Source organism: Elephas maximus, chromosome 5, assembly GCF_024166365.1.
Source record: "Elephas maximus indicus isolate mEleMax1 chromosome 5, mEleMax1 primary haplotype, whole genome shotgun sequence".
NCBI lineage: Eukaryota > Metazoa > Chordata > Mammalia > Proboscidea > Elephantidae > Elephas > Elephas maximus.
The window spans coordinates 80,775,632-80,795,034 of record NC_064823.1 but is presented as its reverse complement, the minus strand read 5'-3'; the positions used below and the strand labels follow the sequence as shown (position 1 = coordinate 80,795,034).

At 40.3% G+C, this 19,403-nt stretch overlaps 1 protein-coding gene across 1 annotated transcript in view; it reads left to right on the top strand.

The window, feature by feature from the left end:
- Positions 1-379: 379 nt before the first annotated feature.
- Positions 380-19,403, top strand: part of LOC126077059 (protein Shroom3-like) — a 195,847-nt gene continuing 176,823 nt past the window's right edge. Inside the window, exons 1-2 of the mRNA XM_049885983.1 lie at positions 380-453; positions 828-1,330. Coding sequence (XP_049741940.1) covers positions 1,163-1,330 — 168 coding nt within the window. The 5' untranslated portion in view covers positions 380-453; positions 828-1,162. The remainder of the gene's footprint in view (positions 454-827; positions 1,331-19,403) is intronic.

Sequence of the window (19,403 nt, the reverse complement as noted above, 5' to 3'; positions counted from 1 at the left end):
ACCACCTTGACATTTAATGTTTATAAAAAGCACTTAAGTCACTGCTTCTCTAACTTGGCTGCACAGTAGAATTTCCCAGAGAGTTCTAAAAAATTCCAACGCCTGTGTCTCACCCCTGGAGATCCTGCTTTAATGGGTATGAGATGGGGGTTGTTCTATCCACTATTTTCTACCCTGTGGTAAGTAGCCGTCTGTATGGTGTTTCAACTCACACCTTTCATCAACTGTACGACTGTTTGGATTTGTCATTGCTTTACAGCGAACTGAATTCTGCACAGCAGTGCTTACTGTGCAGAAAGGCGGCAATGCCTCTCTTTGGCTTAATCTATTTTCCTCTGGCTTCCTCACTCTTTCTCTCAAAGGAAGCAGCAGCGGCAGCGGCAGCGGCAGCGGCAGCAGCAGCGGCTGATCATCAGTGAGAAGTACCACAGAGAGAAACTGGCTGCCTCCTTGGTATTTTTCATACTGAGGATTCATTTACCATTTTTTAAAAATGTTCTCTACCTTCTGCTAAAACTTTTATTTTATTATTATTATTGCAAGAAACAAATCACAAACTTATTGCTGAAAAAATAAGTAAAGGGCTTCAGCACAGCTTTTCTGTCCCTTTGGGACAAGTCAGAAGGTCTTAGGCGAACAGAAGCATAGCAGTGCTCTCTTTCTTCTAAAGCTCCTTCTGGGGAGGGAGGAGGCTATTGTAATGGAAAATTTCACTCGGGGAGGAAGAAAAGGCTAATAATCAATCAAAAATGAGGTATTCGTTTGAATTTTGACCATTTTCTTTCTGTATTGTAAGACGATCTTAATTTTCTCTGTCAAATATGCAGGAAAAAAATCTGGTGTATGCGTGTGTGAAATACAAGCAATCTTCAGAGTGACATGGAATTTTTTTTGGAAAGGAGTGGAGAGATACACACCACTCGGGGGCTTCCGTGAGACCTGGGATTCCTGGAGGAGGATTTACACCGAGAAATGTTAAAGTGAAAAACCCTCCCGGTTCAGCATCCTGGAGTGAAGTTTGGAAGAACATTTTCCAAGTGGAAGAACTCCTTTCTGGAAACCTTTCTTTTGGCTGGCGTATATTAACTTGTGCTATAGAAGCCTGCTTTCCTGAATCTGCTCCAGGCATTTTAAATTTAACTCGTGGGACCATGTGTTTGGCATGATGAGGGCCACGGAGAACTTTGACGACACCAGTGCCACGCTAAACCCTGACTCGACCCCCAGGGGAAGGTACATTTATCTGGAAGCCTTCCTGCAAGGAGGAGCTCCCTGGGGTTTTACTCTGAAAGGTGGTCTGGAGCACGGAGAACCATTAATCATCTCTAAGGTATGTTTCTTTTTCCCATATCACCCTTATTCAAATGGTTTCTTCAACTTTCAAACTTTGGACAGATTTGCCAAAAATGCAAAATGATGTTGAGGATTGCCTGAATATTACTTAATCTGATGTTTCATACCTTTCTGATTATCTGGAAATATTTTGCATAGCTTGGTAATTGAAAGAAAAAATGTGTCTAGCTCATTTACTGTATGAAATCCTGGGAAAAATGTGCTTTTTCCGTGGATAATCTTCTCTTTTTGTGAATGAAATAGTGTAAAACCCATTGCCACATGATCTTTTCAGTTATAAATCAGATTAAAGATTAAAACAAAGCTAACAGGGTGGCATGGTATATGTTGTATATGTGTGCTTTTATTTAGACGTGGCTAGAAAAATACCTGCTATTTCTCCCTTCAACTGAAAATAACTAGCATTTAAAAAATTTTAGAATTTATTAATAATTCTGGATAATGGATGTCATAAATTTAACTGCTTTTTTGCATACCCAAGAGAATTAAATCAGCTTTCAGCATAGTTCAAGAGCAAAACATTTCTGCCTCTACTATTGATCTGTGCATTTTTATATCGATTTTTAAAGTCAGTCATCCTGTAGCATGCCTCAATTCTTCATTTATCTTTAGGTATGGGTATGTATAACTATTGATCAAATTTTTTTTTGTTGCGTTAGGCTTTGTGTTTTTGTGTTTCTCTTAAACTACAGAGATTAACATGTCTTGTTGTAATATTTGTTTTAAAAGTTCCATGACATTATCCAGTTGATAAAACAGTGCAAGTAGTTTTCACAGTATGCTTTACTCAAGAAACATGCGTAATTGGAGAAACTTTTTTTCATTTGAGGCTGGGAAGAGGATAAATACGCATTTCATTTGAGCTCTGTTACTTGTTTAAGATTACTTTTCATATCCCCAAAACTGTATCTCTTGAGAGATGTCAAAGAGATTCTCACTGTGGATGAGCCAATGGGAATTGATTTCCACAGCAAATCAGCTAAGAGTGTGCAGGCCATCACTGCTAGCTGTTTGGCTTTTCCCCAGGAAAATGAAAGATAATGTGTAGACTTATGAGTATCAGATAGGAAGTCTCCCAGGTATAAATAACTGAAAACCTGCTTTATAATGGCCTAAGAAAATTGGGATTTGTTTTTCCCACATTACAAGAAGTCTGGAGGTAAGCTGTCCAGGCAAAGAGCCGCAGCTCAAAAATGTCCTCAAGGACCCGTTTTGTCTCTCCACTCTGCCATCCTTAGGACGTTGGCTTTTGTCTTCATGGTTTCATGATGGATGCTGTACCTCAGGCATCGCATCTTCATTCTGGGCAAGGTTTTGTCTTTTTGTTTGGAAGGGGACTCACTTCCTCCCCATCAGACTTTTGCTTACATCTCATTGACCAGAACTTTGCCACATGCCTGTCCTTAGACAATTGCTGGCCAAGGGATATGAGATTGTCATGGCTAGTTTAGACCAACAGGATTTATCTCCTGGGTTCTGCACTAAGGACCTAGGGATCTCTGCGCACTATTTGAAAAAATTGTGGTTCTATTTGCAGAAAGAAGGAAGAAATGCCTGCTGAGTAAACAGCTGAGAATGTCTTCCACAAACATAAATATCCTCTCTGCATTTTAAAAGTCTGGCTGTACACTCAATTTGCCTGGCCTTTAATGATAAAATGTTGTTTAGCTATATATTAGAATACAGTTTGCTATCAGACAAACTAATCCTGCCACGAATAAGCCAGCCTCTTTGAACCTTCATTTTATCTGCAGAATAGGGGTATACTATCTGTCATGGAGCCCTGCTGATGTAGTGGTTAAGAGCTTGGCTGCTGACCAAAAGGTCGGCAGTTCGAATCCATCAGCAGCTGCTTGGAAACCCTATGGGGCAGTTCTACTTTCTCCTATAGGGTCTCTATGAGTCAGAATTGACTCAGTGGCAATGGCAATGGGTTTAGGTTTTTGGAGTTTACTATCTGTCTTAGTGGGCTGTGTAGGGATTAAATGAGCGTAGTGCCCTGGTACATAGAATAAGCTCAATAATTTTTTTTCTTCTTTTCTTTGAAGTGACCATCTAACTTATTTATTTTTAAATTTTCTTTTTTGTGAAAATATGTACAAAAAAGGATACACTGTTTCAATAAATTCTACATGTACAATTCAGGGACACTACATTCTTCAGGTTGTATAACCGTTCTCATTATCCTTGTCCAAATTATTCCACTGCCATTAAGGTAGTCACCACCCACGAAGCTTCTCATCTAATCTTTCAAGATGCTGTTGTCAATTTGATTCCACAAGATAAATCTTTGAGAGGGCACGATGCTTAAGGCAGACATGCTTTACTAATTAGGCTAAATTGTTGTTTGGTTCAAAGCCGACTTCCAGGAAAAGTTTTGGTTTGAGGTTTAAGGTTTAAAGATTATCCCAGGGCAAAAGTTTCGGGTGCTCATCTGGCCTCAATGGCTTCAGAAGGTCTGGATTCCATTGAGAGCCTAGTAAATCTTGATAAAGATTAAAGCTGCTTTTATTGTTTTAGGAGACATTTGTATTAGAATAGAGGTTTGGCTGCTATGCAAAAATCCAGAATAACATAACTTAAACAATATTGTTGTCAGTTGCTGACGAGTCAATTCCAACTTATGGTGACCCCATGTGTTACAGTGTAGAACTGCTCCATAGGATTTTCTTGGGAAGGATCCCTGGGTGGCACAAATAGTTAAGCACTGGACTACTAACCAAAAAGCTGGCGGTTCAAACTCACCCGGAAGCAAGCAAGACCTGGTGATCTGCTTCCGAAAGGTTACGGCCTTGAAAACCCTATGGAGTACAGCTCTACTCCGCACATTTGGGGTCTCCGTGAGCCAGAATCGACTCAATGGCAATTAGCAACAGCAACAATCTTAATAGGAGCAGATTGCCAGGCCTTTTCTTCTGCAGTACTGAACCACTAACCTTTAGGTTAGCAGTCGAGTGCAAACCATTTGTGCCACCTAGGGACCTTAACTTAAACAATATAGGAGTTTAGATATCTCTCACATAACAAAGATGGCTGTCTGGTGTCAGGGACTCAAGTTCCTTCTATCTTATTGCTCCCATCCATGGAGTGATGCCCTGTCTGCATAGTCCAAGGTGATGTACCACCAGATCTACTTTCCAATCAATTGAGAAGTGGGAAAGAGGAGAGAAAGAGACCATTTTCCTTCCTTTCAGGATACTATCTAAAACTTCTGTGTCCAATATGGTAGCCACCAGCCACGTGTGGCTACTCCCATTTAAACGGAAATCAATTAACATTAAATAAAATTTTTAAAAATTTAAAATAAAAAATTCAATTACTCCTGAGTGCTAGCCATATCTCATGTTCCTCATTGCTCCAAGGCTCTTCCCATCTTGTCTGTTGGGCTTCATTTTTTCCTCTCTGAAGTATTCCTGATTTCATCAAGCTGATTTAAGCAGTCCCTTTTCTGTACTCCTATAACATGCACTTATTACATTGAACCATAGTTTTTTATTTATGTCAATTGACCTCTCAGAAGTCAGTGAACCGCTTTAGGGCAGGGATATTTTCTTTCTTCTCCACCATGTCTAACCCAGAGCCTGGATAGCAACGAAAGAAAATGTGTTGAGTAAATGAAAGGGTATGTACTTTGCATTTCCAGGATCCAGCACAATGCCTGGCACGGAGTAGGTGCTCATTAATTTTTATTGCATTATGAAGCAAAAGCCAGAGTGGTGGGCAGTTTAAGCAGGTAGGTTGAGTCCCATGAAATCAGGCTGCTGCGTAAGATACCTAAAGATGGGGCATGTATTAGTTTCCTATTACTGCTGTAACAAGTTACCACAAAACTTGGTAGCCTACAATAACACAACTTTATCATCTTACAGGTCTGTTGGTCAGAAGTCTGACAAAAGTCTCACTGGGCTAAAACCAAGGTGTCCGCAGGGCTGCGTTCCTTTCTGGAGACTCTAGGAAAGAATCCATTTCCTTGCTCTTTCTACATTCCCTTGCTCACAGTCCCCTTCCACCATCTTCAAAGACAGCAAAAGCAGGTTGAGTCTTTTGCACATTGACCTTTAACTTCTGCCTCCTTCTTCCATTTTTAAGGACCTTTGTGCTTACGTTGGGCTTACCAGAATAGTCTCCCTAGTTTAAAGTCAACTGATTAGCAACCTTAATTCTATATACAACCTCAATTCCCCTTTGCCACGTAACCTATCATATTCACATGTTCTAGGAATTAGGACATGGGCGTCTTTGAACAAAAACAAACCAAACCCAGTGCCGTCATCTTTGAGGGGAGCATTATTTTCTCTACACACGGTGTTTGAATATTGATAAAATCCATATAATTAAGGTAGTACCAGGGATGAGACTGTGGTGAAATTTACTGTTTGATTGTGCGTATCTTAGATCTTCTTTGTAGAACAATGGAAAAAGTAAGGGTTAGCTGTACACTACTAACCAAATGTGCACTATTCCCCCAAGCTAAGTTACCCCCATTGTAGGAGAAGGGAAAGGATAGTACACACTGAGTCATATATATGAAAGGCAAATACACATTACACAAAGCGGTTGTAAGCTCCCAGGTTCTGGATGACAATGTACCAGTAATGAATGAAGTATCATTTTTCACTAAGTACAATTGAAGTTGGAGGATGAATAGGGAAAAAGAAACTACAATATGGTGGCAATAAAAGAAATTATTTTAAAATTGCTTTCTTTGAGATTTAATGTCCTTGAAAAGTGGGGTGGAGGAGAGAGAACTTCAAAAAGAAAGGACAGCTTTTTTAAATAGTGATTATAAGTGGAAGCTCAGGTAATTCAATAGTTCAGGAAGTTGGCAGCCTGATTTTATTATGACTCACTCTGTATTGTGGCTGGAAAAAGCAGTTCCACCTGCACTTCTAGTGCTCAGTGGGGATACACCTGCCACCAGCGTTCGTAAATTGAGTAACAACAATAACGACAACAAACAACAATAAGTGCTGGCACTTTCTGGGTGCTAACTATGTGCCAGGCTCTATTCTAAAATTTCCACAAATATCAACTTTTTTAATTTTCACAACTCTGCAATGAAGGTAATATTATTATCCCAATTTCATACATGAGACACAGAATTTGAATAACTGTTGGAACTCTCATAGCTGGTAAGTGACAGGGCTGGCATTTGAGCCCAAGCTTTCTGGTTCCAGAATCCTTGCTCTTAAAACTCACCACACCATTTAGTCCTCATTGCTTTCCAAATATTGGGCTCTGTTTGGATTTTAGATCTATTATCCGGGTGAAATATGGGATTGATCTTAATATGTATGAATATATGCGTATGAGGAGCCCTGGTGGTACAGTGGTTAAGTGCTCGGCTGCTAACCCAAAGGTTCGTGGTTCAAACCCACCAGCCTTAGATGTGGCAATTTGCTTCCATAAAGATTTACTACCTTGGAGACCATATAAGGCATTTCTACTCTGTCCTGTAGGGTTACTATGGGTTGGAATTGACTCAATGAGTTTTTATATAGCTGTTCCTTGGAAATACTGTAGGGCAAGCCTACTCTGTCCTATAGGGTTGCTAGAAGTCAGGATCGACTTGACAGCAATGGGTTTGGAGCCCTGGTGGCCCATGATTAAGAGTTCAGGCTGTTAACCAAAAGGTCAGCAGTTTAAATCTACCAGCCACTCCTTGGAAACTCTGTGGGGGCGGTTCTGTTCTGTCCTGTAGTGTCGCTATGAGTAGGAATCGACTCGATGGGAATGGATTTGGATTTTTGGGGGTGTGTATATAAAACTTACATATATAAAATTTATATAAAGATTTATATACATGAATATGTAGATTTATATACATATATAGATTTATATATGTAATTTTAATATATAGATTTCTATATACATCTGTATATTTACCATATAGATTCAAGGAGATCTGGCAGTGCAAATGGCTAAGTGCTTGGCTACTAAACAAGAGGTTGACAGTTCGAGCCCACCTAGTGGCTCCATGGGAGGAAGACCTGGCAATCTGGTTCTGTAAAGATTACATCCTAGAAAACCCTGTGAAGCAGTTTCTATACCACCAACATTGTCTTCCTATCAGTCTAAATCACAGCTTTTCTCTAGGCCTTGCCCGCCTTGGCTTCTCTCACTAACCCCATCCCATTACCATTCTTCATTTATTTGGGGGAGTGTGTGTGATGTGAAGTCAGAGGCACTCCTGAAGAGATGTCCTCAGGCTTCCTGTTGGCTGCCGCCGCTCGGATTTTAAAAGGGACCCTTTTATTGAGTTCTTCTAGCCTTAGAGTCCTTTTTATGATCTCTCCTCTGGAGAGAATCAGCCAAAACATCCCAGTCGACCTGCCATTTTAAAGTGGAATCACTGCTGAACTGCACTGTGAGAAACCTTGGAAATGCAAATACTACATAAACCAACCAAACCAAACCCAGTGCCGTCGAGTCGATTCTGACCCATAGCGACCCTACAGGACAGAGTAGAACTGCCCCATAGAGTTTCCAAGGAGCGCCTGGCAGATTTGAACTGCCGACCCTTTGGTTAGCAGCCGTAGCACTTAACCACTACACCACCAGGGTATCCAAATAGTACATACTTTAGAAAATTACTCATTTGCAACATAATCAAATTGTCTAGGTGACTATGTTGAGATTTCCTCATTTCTGTATCCATTTGTCCAGATTCAACACTTTTTGACCTGGCTGCCTTAGTGCTCCTCAGTTTCAAAACACTAGCATCGCCATATAATCTCTCTGGGCCCATTCGTTCTGCAGGAAAACAGGTCCTAATTTACCAGTTTTTTTAGCTACAGTCCCTGGGTTCAATTTGAAAGGGATTTTTAGGCAATCCCCCAAGATACTGGCCTGGTTAATTTGATTTACTTCAAAATCATCATCCATGTCTCTTTCCAAGAACCAAGCTGAGTTAAACTTGTTTATTCTGACATTTTGAAATAGTCAATCCTTTCTGAGGTTCTCTTTTCACCTTTCTTGTTTTTTCTTTTAACATTTTTGCCCTTCATGCCAGGTCCCTGGGTAGTGCAAATGGTTTGAGCTCAACTACTCACCTAAAGGTTGGTGGTTTGAAGCCACCCAGCAGCACCACAAAAGAAAGGCCTGGCAATCTGCCTCTGTAAAGATTACAGCCAAGAAAACCCAATGGAGCACAGCTCTTCTCTGTAACACATGAGCTCATCATAAGTTGGAATCAACTCAGTGGCAACTGGTTTAGTTCTTTGTTTTTTGCCCTTCATACCAGGGTATCCTCATCTCTGTGCTGCCCTAAAACTAAATTGTTTGTTTCTCATTGTTCAGCCCACCTGCATTTGCATTAATTCCTCCTTCCTCTCATCCCCCAGTACCTTTATTCATGCTGTCTTCTAAAACAGGTAGCTGTTTTCCTGTTGGCACCCTGCCAATAAGCTGTAATATTTTTAAGGTCAGAGGATGAGTTCTATTCATGCTGTATCTCCTGCTTCTAGTACAATACTTTTCATTTCACACACAGCAAATCCTCAATAAATGTTAAATGAATCATGGGATTTTGGAGCTATAAGGAATCTTAGCAATCATCTAATCCATCTTCCTCATTACACAGAGATGAAACTGAGACACAAAAATTCACTTATTTGCCAAGATGGTTTCTGCCTTAGCAAACAAATTGTGTGTGTGTTTATACGTAAAGCACAACTACCAGATGCCATGGAGGTGACCCCAACTCATGGTGACCCCATGCATGTCAGAGTAGAACTGTGCTCCGTAAGGTTTTCAGTGGCTGATTTTCTGGAGGTGGATAGCCAGGCCTTTCTTATGAGGTACCACTGGGTGGACTTGAACTTCCAACCTTTCAGTTAGCAGCCAAGGACATTAACTATTTGCACCACCCAGGGACTCAGCACAACTAACTAGTAAGGGATTAATTACTTTCTTGGTGTGCCATTCATACTTTCTCATGAATCCTAGCTCTCTAGTTAGGTTGTTAACTTCTAGAAGCTAAGGACTTTTCCTTTCTCCTTTTCCTTTTTGTTATCCACAGTGCTTAAGTTATGCATAACAAGATAGAGGAATATAAACAGATGTTATTGAGGATCTTCTTGAAAATCTTTGTTAGAAAGACGTTTAGGGCAGTGTGCAAACATGATACTAGAAAAACCTGTTAAAACTTTTTTTTTTTTAAGACAAGTAGGTTGAGTTTAAATCTCTATTTAATGATGCCTTGCACATATTTCGGGTTTCAGGTGCACATATTTAATGCTTCGTAAATACCTTTTGAATTGAATTACATTGGGGAAGAAAGGAGAAATTCATGTTTTTATTTAACCTTTAAAAAATTACCTAAACTTTGGCTACAGTGTTATGTGTTCTTACACAAACTAAACTTGTTGTCTTATCAGTGGTGTTGGAAATAACTTTTATTTAAGTAGCACACTGAGGTGGTGTGACATATGGGTTTTGCCATCAGTAAGAACTTTGCTTTCTCTTGAGCTAATAGATTTAGAAGTCATTGACTCCTGTGCAGGAAACACAATTTAATTTAGGAAATATTTGTCAGTCTCACTTTAGTGGGCCCACAGTGTGCCTGGAGACACGTAATGAGGGACTTTCAATCAATCTTTGGAAAAACAAAACCTGAAAGGACATTCTGGATCTTAACTAACCGGTAGATAGATTCTTCCACGTCTCTCTCTTTGATCTAGTTGTAAACGGCGAACTTCCTGATCCAGAGCTGGAGAACCGGAGTCCTCGCACTTGGTCCGTTCCCAGAGTCCATCCATCTCTCCCCCCTGACATCCCAGGCACTTCCAAATGAGGCAAAGTTTCTCTGCTCAATCGAAGCACTGTTTTTCCCCTCTTCTAATGGCTTTTCTCGCAAGAGATAAATTGATAAACTGTGTATCTCCATCTGCAGAATAGAAGGGACAATTCTTTCCTGCCCTCAGAGGAAGCCTTCCTAACTTGGCAGATGGATGTGCAGAGCACTTCATTCCAGGCATTTGAGCCTGAATTTGCTCTTGCATCAACTGTACTTTTTCATTCCTCAGCTGTTCATGTGTCTATTCATTATAGCCTTCTCCATTTTGAACTGCATTTTTGTCTTCAAAATTTATGGGATTTTTATCTAAAGTATTCTTTAAATGCTCTTTTGTATGTTTGTGTTAATTTAGGTTTGTAATTTCAATGTTATCTTTTTTTTTTTTTTTGTCTTCATTTTAGGCAGGGCAGTCCAGTGTAGCAAAATATACATCCCGGGAAATATAGGACTTGGAGTGATAACAAACCAGTTCATTTCTACCATAGTCTTTGCTGGCTATGTGACCATGGCCAAGTAACTTAGTCTTCCTGAACCTCAGTTTCTTCACCATTAAAAGTGAAACCATTGTCTCCTAGTGGGGTTGTCATAAAAGTCCAATGGATTAAGCTATACAACAGTGCTTTGAAATGACAAAATACAGTCCAGATGTTATTTATGATATGATAATACAGACTGGAGGTAGAATAGTAGAAACCAAGAAGAAGTTAGCTACTCATATGACAAAGATGACACTTGGCTGGTTTTCTGTATCATGGCCAGTAGTTGCTGCCTCGCACTGAGAAACTGAATAGACGATTCCCTGCCTTCATAGAAGAGCTTATATTCCAATAAAGAGACCGCCAATAAATGTGTTTGTACATGATAATTTGAGAGTATGGTAAGTGTTATGAAAGGAAAAACAACAACATGATGGATTCCAAAGTGGTAGTGGATGTTGGGGTGAAGTTTGGGGAACAGAATTTACTTCCTGTTGTTGTTACCTTCTAGTTGGCTCTGACTCATGGCAACCTTATGTATAATAACATTGCCCGGTCCTGCATCACCTTCATAATCTTGTACATTTGAATCCATTGTCGTGGCTATAATGTCAATCCATCGCATTGAGGGTTTCCTTTGTTTTTGTTGACCCTCTACCAAACACAATGTCCTTTTCTAACAATCGGTCTTTCCTGATGATATGCCCAAAGTAAGCAAGCTGAAGTCTTGGCCTCCTTCTAAGGAGCATTCTGATTGTAGGAGAAATATAACCAGGAGCCACCAAGAGAAGGGTTACCTGAGGAGATGATATTTGAGCTAAGACCTGATAGATAAGTAATAAGAAATCAGATGCAAAGAGATTTGGAAGCTGAGCTGAGACAGGAAAGTCTTGGAAAGTTCCAGAAACAAAAAGAATATCAAGTTATTACAGCAAGCAAGGGACAGAGGGGTATGAGATGAGGACAGAAAGGCAGGTATTGTGCAGATCATATAGGGCCTTGTAGGCTATAGGAACGACTTTGGATTATATTTAAACACAGGGTGTGAGAGTATATCACACTATGAGTCTTTCCCTACTCATACTGAGATCGGCCAATTGCACGTATTTAAATACTAACCCACTGCTGTCAAGTCGATTCTGACTCATAGCGACCCTACAGGACAGAGTAGAACTGCCCCATTGAGTTTCCAAGGAGTGGCTGGTGGATTTTAACTGCTGACATTTTGGTTAGCAGCCGTAGCCCTTAGCCACCTTTTGTTCTGGCTATTAAAGACATTTTCTCTTCTCTCTCTCTCATATATTTTCTAAGGCACTTCCTGGGTCTACAAGAGGTCCAACCAAACCAAACCAAACCAAACCCACTGCCGTCGAGTTGATTCCGACTTATAGCGGCCCTATTGGACAGAGTAGAACTGCCCCATAGGGTATCCAAGGCTGTAAATCTTTACAGAAGCAGACTGCCACATCTTTCTTCCAAGGAGTGGCCAGTGGGTTAGAACCGCTGACCTTTCAGTTAGCAGCTGAGTGCTTAACCACTGCACCACCAGGGCTCCTCTACTACAGGACTGGGCCTTCCAAAAGATAACTGTCAAAATTCATTGTAACTTATGGAATGATGCACAAATAAGCAGTAAGTATTCTTTTTATAATTAGTTGAGAGAAGTTCGTCCTCCACCCTATAACTGTTGATCTCTTGGGTTATTTTTCAGCTCCAAGTCAAGATTTGCTTGAAGTTGCTTTTGTCTAGTAATATGACTAACTTTACTGAGGTCTTGCTCACTTTAGCTTCACAAAACTGTGAGATGTAAGTCCTGTGATTATTTCCATTTTATATATGAAGAAACTTGAAGCTTGCTTAAGGCCATAGAACTAGTTAGGTGCAGATTTAAGACCTTTTAAACTTTAAACCTCAAAAATACCTTTTTTTGTTGTTATAATATTTCACATAATTCTATCCTTTATTTTTTATTAGCTTTTATTGAGCTTCAAGTGAACGTTTACAAATCAAGTCAGACTGTCACGTATAAGTTTATATACACCTTACTCCGTACGCCCACTTGCTCTCCCCCTAATGAGTTAGCCCTTCCAGTCTCTCCTTTCGTGACAATTTTGCCAGCTTCCAACTAACTCTATCCTCCCATCCCCCCTCCAGACAGGAGATGCCAACACAGTCTCAAGTGTCCACCTGATATAATTAGCTCATTCTTCATCAGCATCTCTCTCCTACCCACTGTCCAGTCCCTTTCCTGTCTGATGAGTTGTCTTTGGGAATGGTTCCTGTCCTGTGCCAACAGAAGGTTTGGGGACCATGACCACCGGGATTCCTCTAGTCTCAGTCAGACCATTAAGTATGGTCTTTTTATGAGAATTTGGGGTCTGCATCCCACTGATCTCCTGCTCCCTCAGGGTTCTCTGCTGTGCTCCCTGTCAGGGCAGTCATCGATTGTGGCCGGGCACCAACTAGTTCTTCTGGTCTCAGGATGATGTAGGTCTCTGGTTCATGTGGCCCTTTCTGTCTCTTGGGCTCTTAGTTATCGTGTGACCCTGGTATTCTTCATTCTCCTTTGCTCCAGGTGGGTTGAGACCAATTGATGCATCTTAGATGGCCGCTTGTTAGCATTTAAGACCCCCAGATGCCACATTTCACAGTGGGATGTAGAATGTTTTCATAATAGAATTATTTTGCCAATTGACTTAGAAGTCCCTTTAAACCATGGTCCCCAAACCCCCGCCCTTGCTCCGCTGACCTTTGAAGCATTCAGTTTATCCCGGAAACTTCTTTGCTTTTGGTCCAGTCCAGTTGAGCTGACCTTCCATGTATTGAGTATTGTCCATCCCTTCACCTAAAGCAGTTCTTATCTACTAATTAATCAGTAAAAAACCCTCTCCCACTCTCCCTCCCTCCCCCCCTCGTAACCACAAAAGTATGTGTTCTTCTCAGTTTATACTATTTCTCAAGATCTTATAATAGTGGTCTTATACAATATTTGTCCTTTTGCCTCTGACTGATTTCGCTCAGCATAATGCCTTCCAGGTTCCTCCATGTTATGAAATGTTTCACAGATTCGTCACTATTCTTTATCGATGCGTAGTATTCCATTGTGTGAATATACCACAATTTATTTAACCATTCATCCATTGATGGACACCTTGGTTGCTTCCAGCTTTTTGCTATTGTAAACAGAGCTGCAATAAACATGGGTGTGCATATATCTGTTTGTGTGAAGGCTCTTATTTCTCTAGGGTATATTCCGAGGAGTGGGATTTCTGGGTTGTATGGTAGTTCTATTTCTGTTTAAGAAAACGCCAGATAGATTTCCAAAGTGGTTGTACCATTTTACATTCCCACCAGCAGTGTATAAGAGTTCCAATCTCTCCACCGCCTCTCCAACATTTATTATTTTGTGTTTTTTGGATTAATGCCAGCCTTGTTGGAGTGAGATGGAATCTCATCGTAGTTTTAATTTGCATTTCTCTAATGGCTAATGATCGAGAGCATTTTCTCATGTATCTGTTAGCTGCCTGAATATCTTCTTTAGTGAAGTGTGTGTTCATTTCCTTTGCCCACTTCTTGACTGGGTTGTTTGTCTTTTTGTGGTTGAGTTTTGACAGAATCATGTAGATTTTAGAGATCAGACGCTGGTTGGAGATGTCATAGCTGAAAATTCTTTCCCAGTCTGTAGGTGGTCTTTTTACTCTTTTGGTGAAGTCTTCAGATGAGCATAGGTGTTTGATTTTTAGGAGCTCCCAGTTATCTGGTTTCTCTTTGTCATTTTTGGTAATGTTTTGTATTCTGTTTATGCCTTGTATTAGGGCTCCTAGGGTTGTCCCTATATTTTCTTCCATGATCTTTATCGTTTTAGTCTTTATGTTTAGGTCTTTGATCCACTTGGAGTCAGTTTTTGTGCATGGTGTGAGGTATGGGTCCGGTTTCATTTTTTTGCAGATGGATATCCAGTTATGCGAGCACCATTTGTTAAAAAGACTATCTTTTCCCCAATTAACTGACACTGGGCCTTTGTCAAATATCAGCTGCTCATATGTGGATGGATTTATCTCTGGGTTCTCAATTCTGTTCCACTGGTCTATGTGTCTGTTGTTGTACCAGTACCAGGCTGTTTTGACTACTGTGGCTGTATAATAGGTTCTGAAATCAGGTAGAGTGAGGCCTCCCACTTTCTTCTTCTTTTTCAGTAATGCTTTACTTATCCGAGGCTTCTTTCCCTTCCATATGAAGTTGGTGATTTGTTTCTCTATCACCTTAAAAAATGACATTGGAATTTGGATCGGAAGTGCATTGTATGTATAGATGGCTTTTGGTAGAATAGACATTTTTTACTATGTTAAGTCTTCCTATCCATGAGCAAGGTATGTTTTTCCACTTAAGTATGTCCTTTTTAATTTCTTGTAGTACAGCTTTGTAGTTTTCTTTGTGTGGGTCTTTTACATCCTTGGTAAGATTTATTCCTAAGTATCAAAAATACCTTTTAAAGTAAAAACTGCATTGCCATTTTGTAGTCCCCCCCTCAAAAAAAAAAGAACCCTTCAATTTGCTTTACCTTACATCATGATAATCTAGGAGAACTGGGATTTATGAAGTGTGTGAAAAAGTCGACTCAATGGTGTCTTTAAGATAACCTGTATCGTGAAATGGAGAATATTCCTGGCTGTACCAGCCAGGTGTCAAACCTCTAGAATTAAATTGGACTCCCTACATCCTCCCAAACCCTGCTTCCTGCTACCTTTTACTTCTGCTAGATTCTAACCTTGGTCTCATCTCACCACTCTGTTGTTTTTCAGTTGGGACCTTGTTGTCTTTCATCTTTAGTGTCAGTAATCATCTTTGCCTTTGTTTCTTTCTCCTTGCCTCCTCAGTAGACTTAAACTTTTGTTGTTGTTAGTTGCTGTCATATCCAACTCATGGCCACCTTATGTATAGTAGAATGAAACATTGCCTAGTCTTGTACCATCTTTGTGATTGTTGGTATGTGTTATGGATTGAATTGTGTCCCCCCCAAAAATATGTGTCAACTTGACTAGTCCATGATTCCCAGTATTGTTGGTTGTCCACCATTTTGTCATCTGATGTGACTTTCTTATGTGTTGTAAATCCTGTCTCTATGATGTTAATAAGGTGAGATTAGTGGCAGTTATGTTAATAAGGTAGGAATTAATCTACAGGATTAGGTTGTGTTTTAAGCCAATCCCTTTTGAGATATAAAAGAGAAAAGCAAGCAGAGAGACATGGGATCTCATACCACCAAGAAAGCAGCTCCAGGAGCAGAACACTTCCTTTGAACCTGGGGTTCCTGCACAGAGAAGCTCCTAGTGCAGGGGAAGATGGATGATAAGGGTTTTCCTCCAGAGACAACAGAGAAAGCTTTCCCTTGGAGCCGACACCCTTAGTTTGGACTTCTAGCCTACTAGACTGTGAGAGAGTAAACTTCTGTTTGTTGAAGCCATCCACTTGTGGTATTTCTGTTATACCAGCACTAGATAAGTGAGACAGTATGTTTGAGTCCATTGTTGTGGCTATTGGATCAATCCATCTCATTGAAGATTTTCCTCATTTTTGACGACCCTCTACTTTACCAAACAAACTTAGCTTGAGCCTAAACCTTGGGCTTACCTCTTGAGCTAGTACATTCCATTACACGGGTAGGCATGATAGAACCTCACCACAAAAATCAGTCCTGGCTACCCAAAGGAGAAACACTGAACAAACATTAAACAGTCGGTTTAAAGCTAAAAGTGGGCTGAGTTAATATAGGGAATCAGACTTGAACTACAAATTGACCGAGCACTGATCTGCTGGCATACTTCAAGTTCATGCCTTCCAACTTGGTGAAGAGACCTGGTTAGGAGATGAGCATGCAGTAGGTGGTGTTTTATGGAGGAGTGTCCATTGTACCAAAACTTATCTCATTTTGTGTGTCACTTTCTAGCTCTTGCTTGGTTCATAACGCAGTGCATCTGCTCTGCTCTTCCAGCCTGAATGCTGTTCAGCTTATCATCTCCATGCTCAATCTATCTGCTGGGCTTGCCTGACTCTCATTAGCATGCACCTTCTCTGAAAGGCATTCTTTGTGGTCCTCCTGATAGCACGCTCCCTCAACAAAATCCTAGTAACTCACACAGCCAGTGCCAATTTTACCCCTTACCCATTCTTGGCCCTGGAAATTGAGCTCAGACAGATCTTAGTATTCTAAAGATCTCAAAATTTTAAAATAACTAGGACATGAATTTGGAATCAAAACACATGCACTTTAAGTGGAAACACACATTGTTCAGGTAGATATGTGCCTAGCATTTTGGGTGTTAAATTGTACCTTGAGCTAGAAGGTAGGAAGAAAGGTTAGCCTTCTAGAACTAATTGTCTTACTCTTTTCCTTTGAAAAGGTAAAATTTTTGATTGAGGAAGCCGTGTGGGCTTAATTTAAGGTTTAGTCATCTTCTGTGTGTCTTCTGGGAAGTTCACACTTTTTAGACCTTGCCTCATGGAAACTGGGAACTGAGCTGTTAGAATTCAGACTAAGGATCTGGCTGAGTTCCAGAAATAAATACACATGTCTGATAGAAGTTTAAAAGAATAGGAGAGTGGGTAAACTTTTGGGAATGGAAAGGCAGAAAATAGCTGACATTTTCCTCTTACCCCTTGATTTTTGCTTGTTTTTCATATTTTCACTTTCAAATATTTGCTCATGAGTAGCAGGTCAAAAACAAGGCAGTCATTGACCTAAGTATAAGACAGCAGCAGGAAGGTTAAAGGAATTAGTCTTGTTCTTCGGGATTGCTTTCATAGTTGCATAGTGGTGCTCTTGGCTCAAAGTCTACAATTAAATAAGTTCTTGGCACTCTCTTGAAAGAATTACTATCACAATTTCCTCTACATATGTAAGTTAATTAATTTGACCTTTAAGAAGAAAGAGTTGTTGTGGGCCCCTTCCAATGGACCAAGATGTATCGCAAATTTCTGTACTTAGCCACTAGACTGTACTACAGTCACGTCGTCTCTTTAAGAGATGAGGCAAAACAAAGGAGGAAGGACTATGTGGAAAGCAGAAAGAAATAGATACCTTAATAACCCTATTTATGTTTACTCAGTTCCCTCTGTAGATCAGCCAGTATGTTAGATTTTTTTCTTTATTATTTCATAGAATGAGATTTGTTTCTGCTCATAAGGAAAAAAGTTTTTCATAAATGATGGAGCCACAATTTAAACTTAAGTCATATCACCCATTCACTAAGACGTTTAGGCAACAAATTATTTACCGAACGCCTAAAATATGATAGCAGTGGGGAAAAGTGCCTGCATCCAAAGATGGCATGTTTTCCCTTTTTCTTTTTATACCACTGAAGCTGACCCGATCATTGCCATACATACCCATGTTCCCTCTCTCCTCAATTTTCTGCACACTGGCCAGACTTCCAGCTGCTGGAATTTGCACTTCTTTGTTTGAAGGCTTTATCTGGACTCCTCTTTGCTCCTGAAATTAAAGACTCAGGAAGCAATTCTCAACCAATGACTGACCGGAGTTGGTATATAAAGAGCCTACCCTTCTTTCTCTATGGGGCAGTTCTACTCTGTCCTATAGGGTCACTATGAGTCAAAATTGACTCGACTGCAACAGGTAACCCCTCTTGTTATTTGGATAGGATAACACTGACGTATGTGTTTTCAACTAGCTTTCAGTTTGCCTAGCAGAATTAAGACTTTGTTGCCCACAGTTGTAGCTGGCTTGATAAAGTATCTATATTGACTGGCTTTCCTTCCCTGCTTCACTTGCCCAATTCCTATCAGCTTTCTTTACTTCCCAGATAAACAATTTGCACTTGAATTCTGTGTCAAGCTGTGCTTCTGGGGAAACCCAAACCAAGACTGCTACCGCTTAGGGAGTGCATCCCTGCGTGGTGCAAACGATTACAGTGCTCAGCTGCTAACCCAAAGGCTGGAGATTTGAGTCCACCCAGAAGCACTTAGAAGAAAGATCTAGCAGTCTACTTCTGAAAAATCAGCCACTGAAAACCCAATGGAGCACAATTCTACTCAGACACACATGGGGTTGCAATGAGTTGAAGTCGACTTGATAGCAACTAGTACTGTTTTTTTCCTAAGTGGAAGCCAGAACCTAAAGACTAAAGTAGATCCATTTGTTTCCAAAGTCTATGATTGTTCCAACATGCTATGGAGTTCAAGCAGCAGGAACCCCATAGCATCTTAGACCTAATCTTTTCTTGGGTGCTAAGAGAAGGAGAAATCCATCCCTAAATACGACACTTTGCAATGCTGCCTTTCGTCCTGTAGCCCCTCACAGGATGGGCCCGCCTTTCTCATTTTCTCCACTGAATTAGTTGATAAGCCACACTGTGCTTTTATCATAACTTCATTTCTCTGTAATCAATCAAGCACCAAGAGATTTCTTCCTCCCCTCTGAGAATAGGATTTGGTTTCTTTCCCATGACCCCCTTTTTTTCTGTAGGTTTGTGGTTAAGGAAAATGTGGCCCTCTGAGCAGAGTAGACAGAAAATTGTATCCTCTTCTTTTGGGGATAGTGTTCTTTTCTAGAAATTTATTTCCTTCTTTTCTTTCTCAATGTATACTATAAGCATAGCACAAGAAAAGTGGGCAACGCACCGTTTTTTAGTCTAGAGTATCTGGCGGTATAACACAGTGGTGGTGTTAAGCAATAGGCTGTAACATTATTTCCAGCCCACCCAGAACTCGAAATAACAGAGTAACTTTTCAACACTAAAATGCAACTTGCTTACATAACT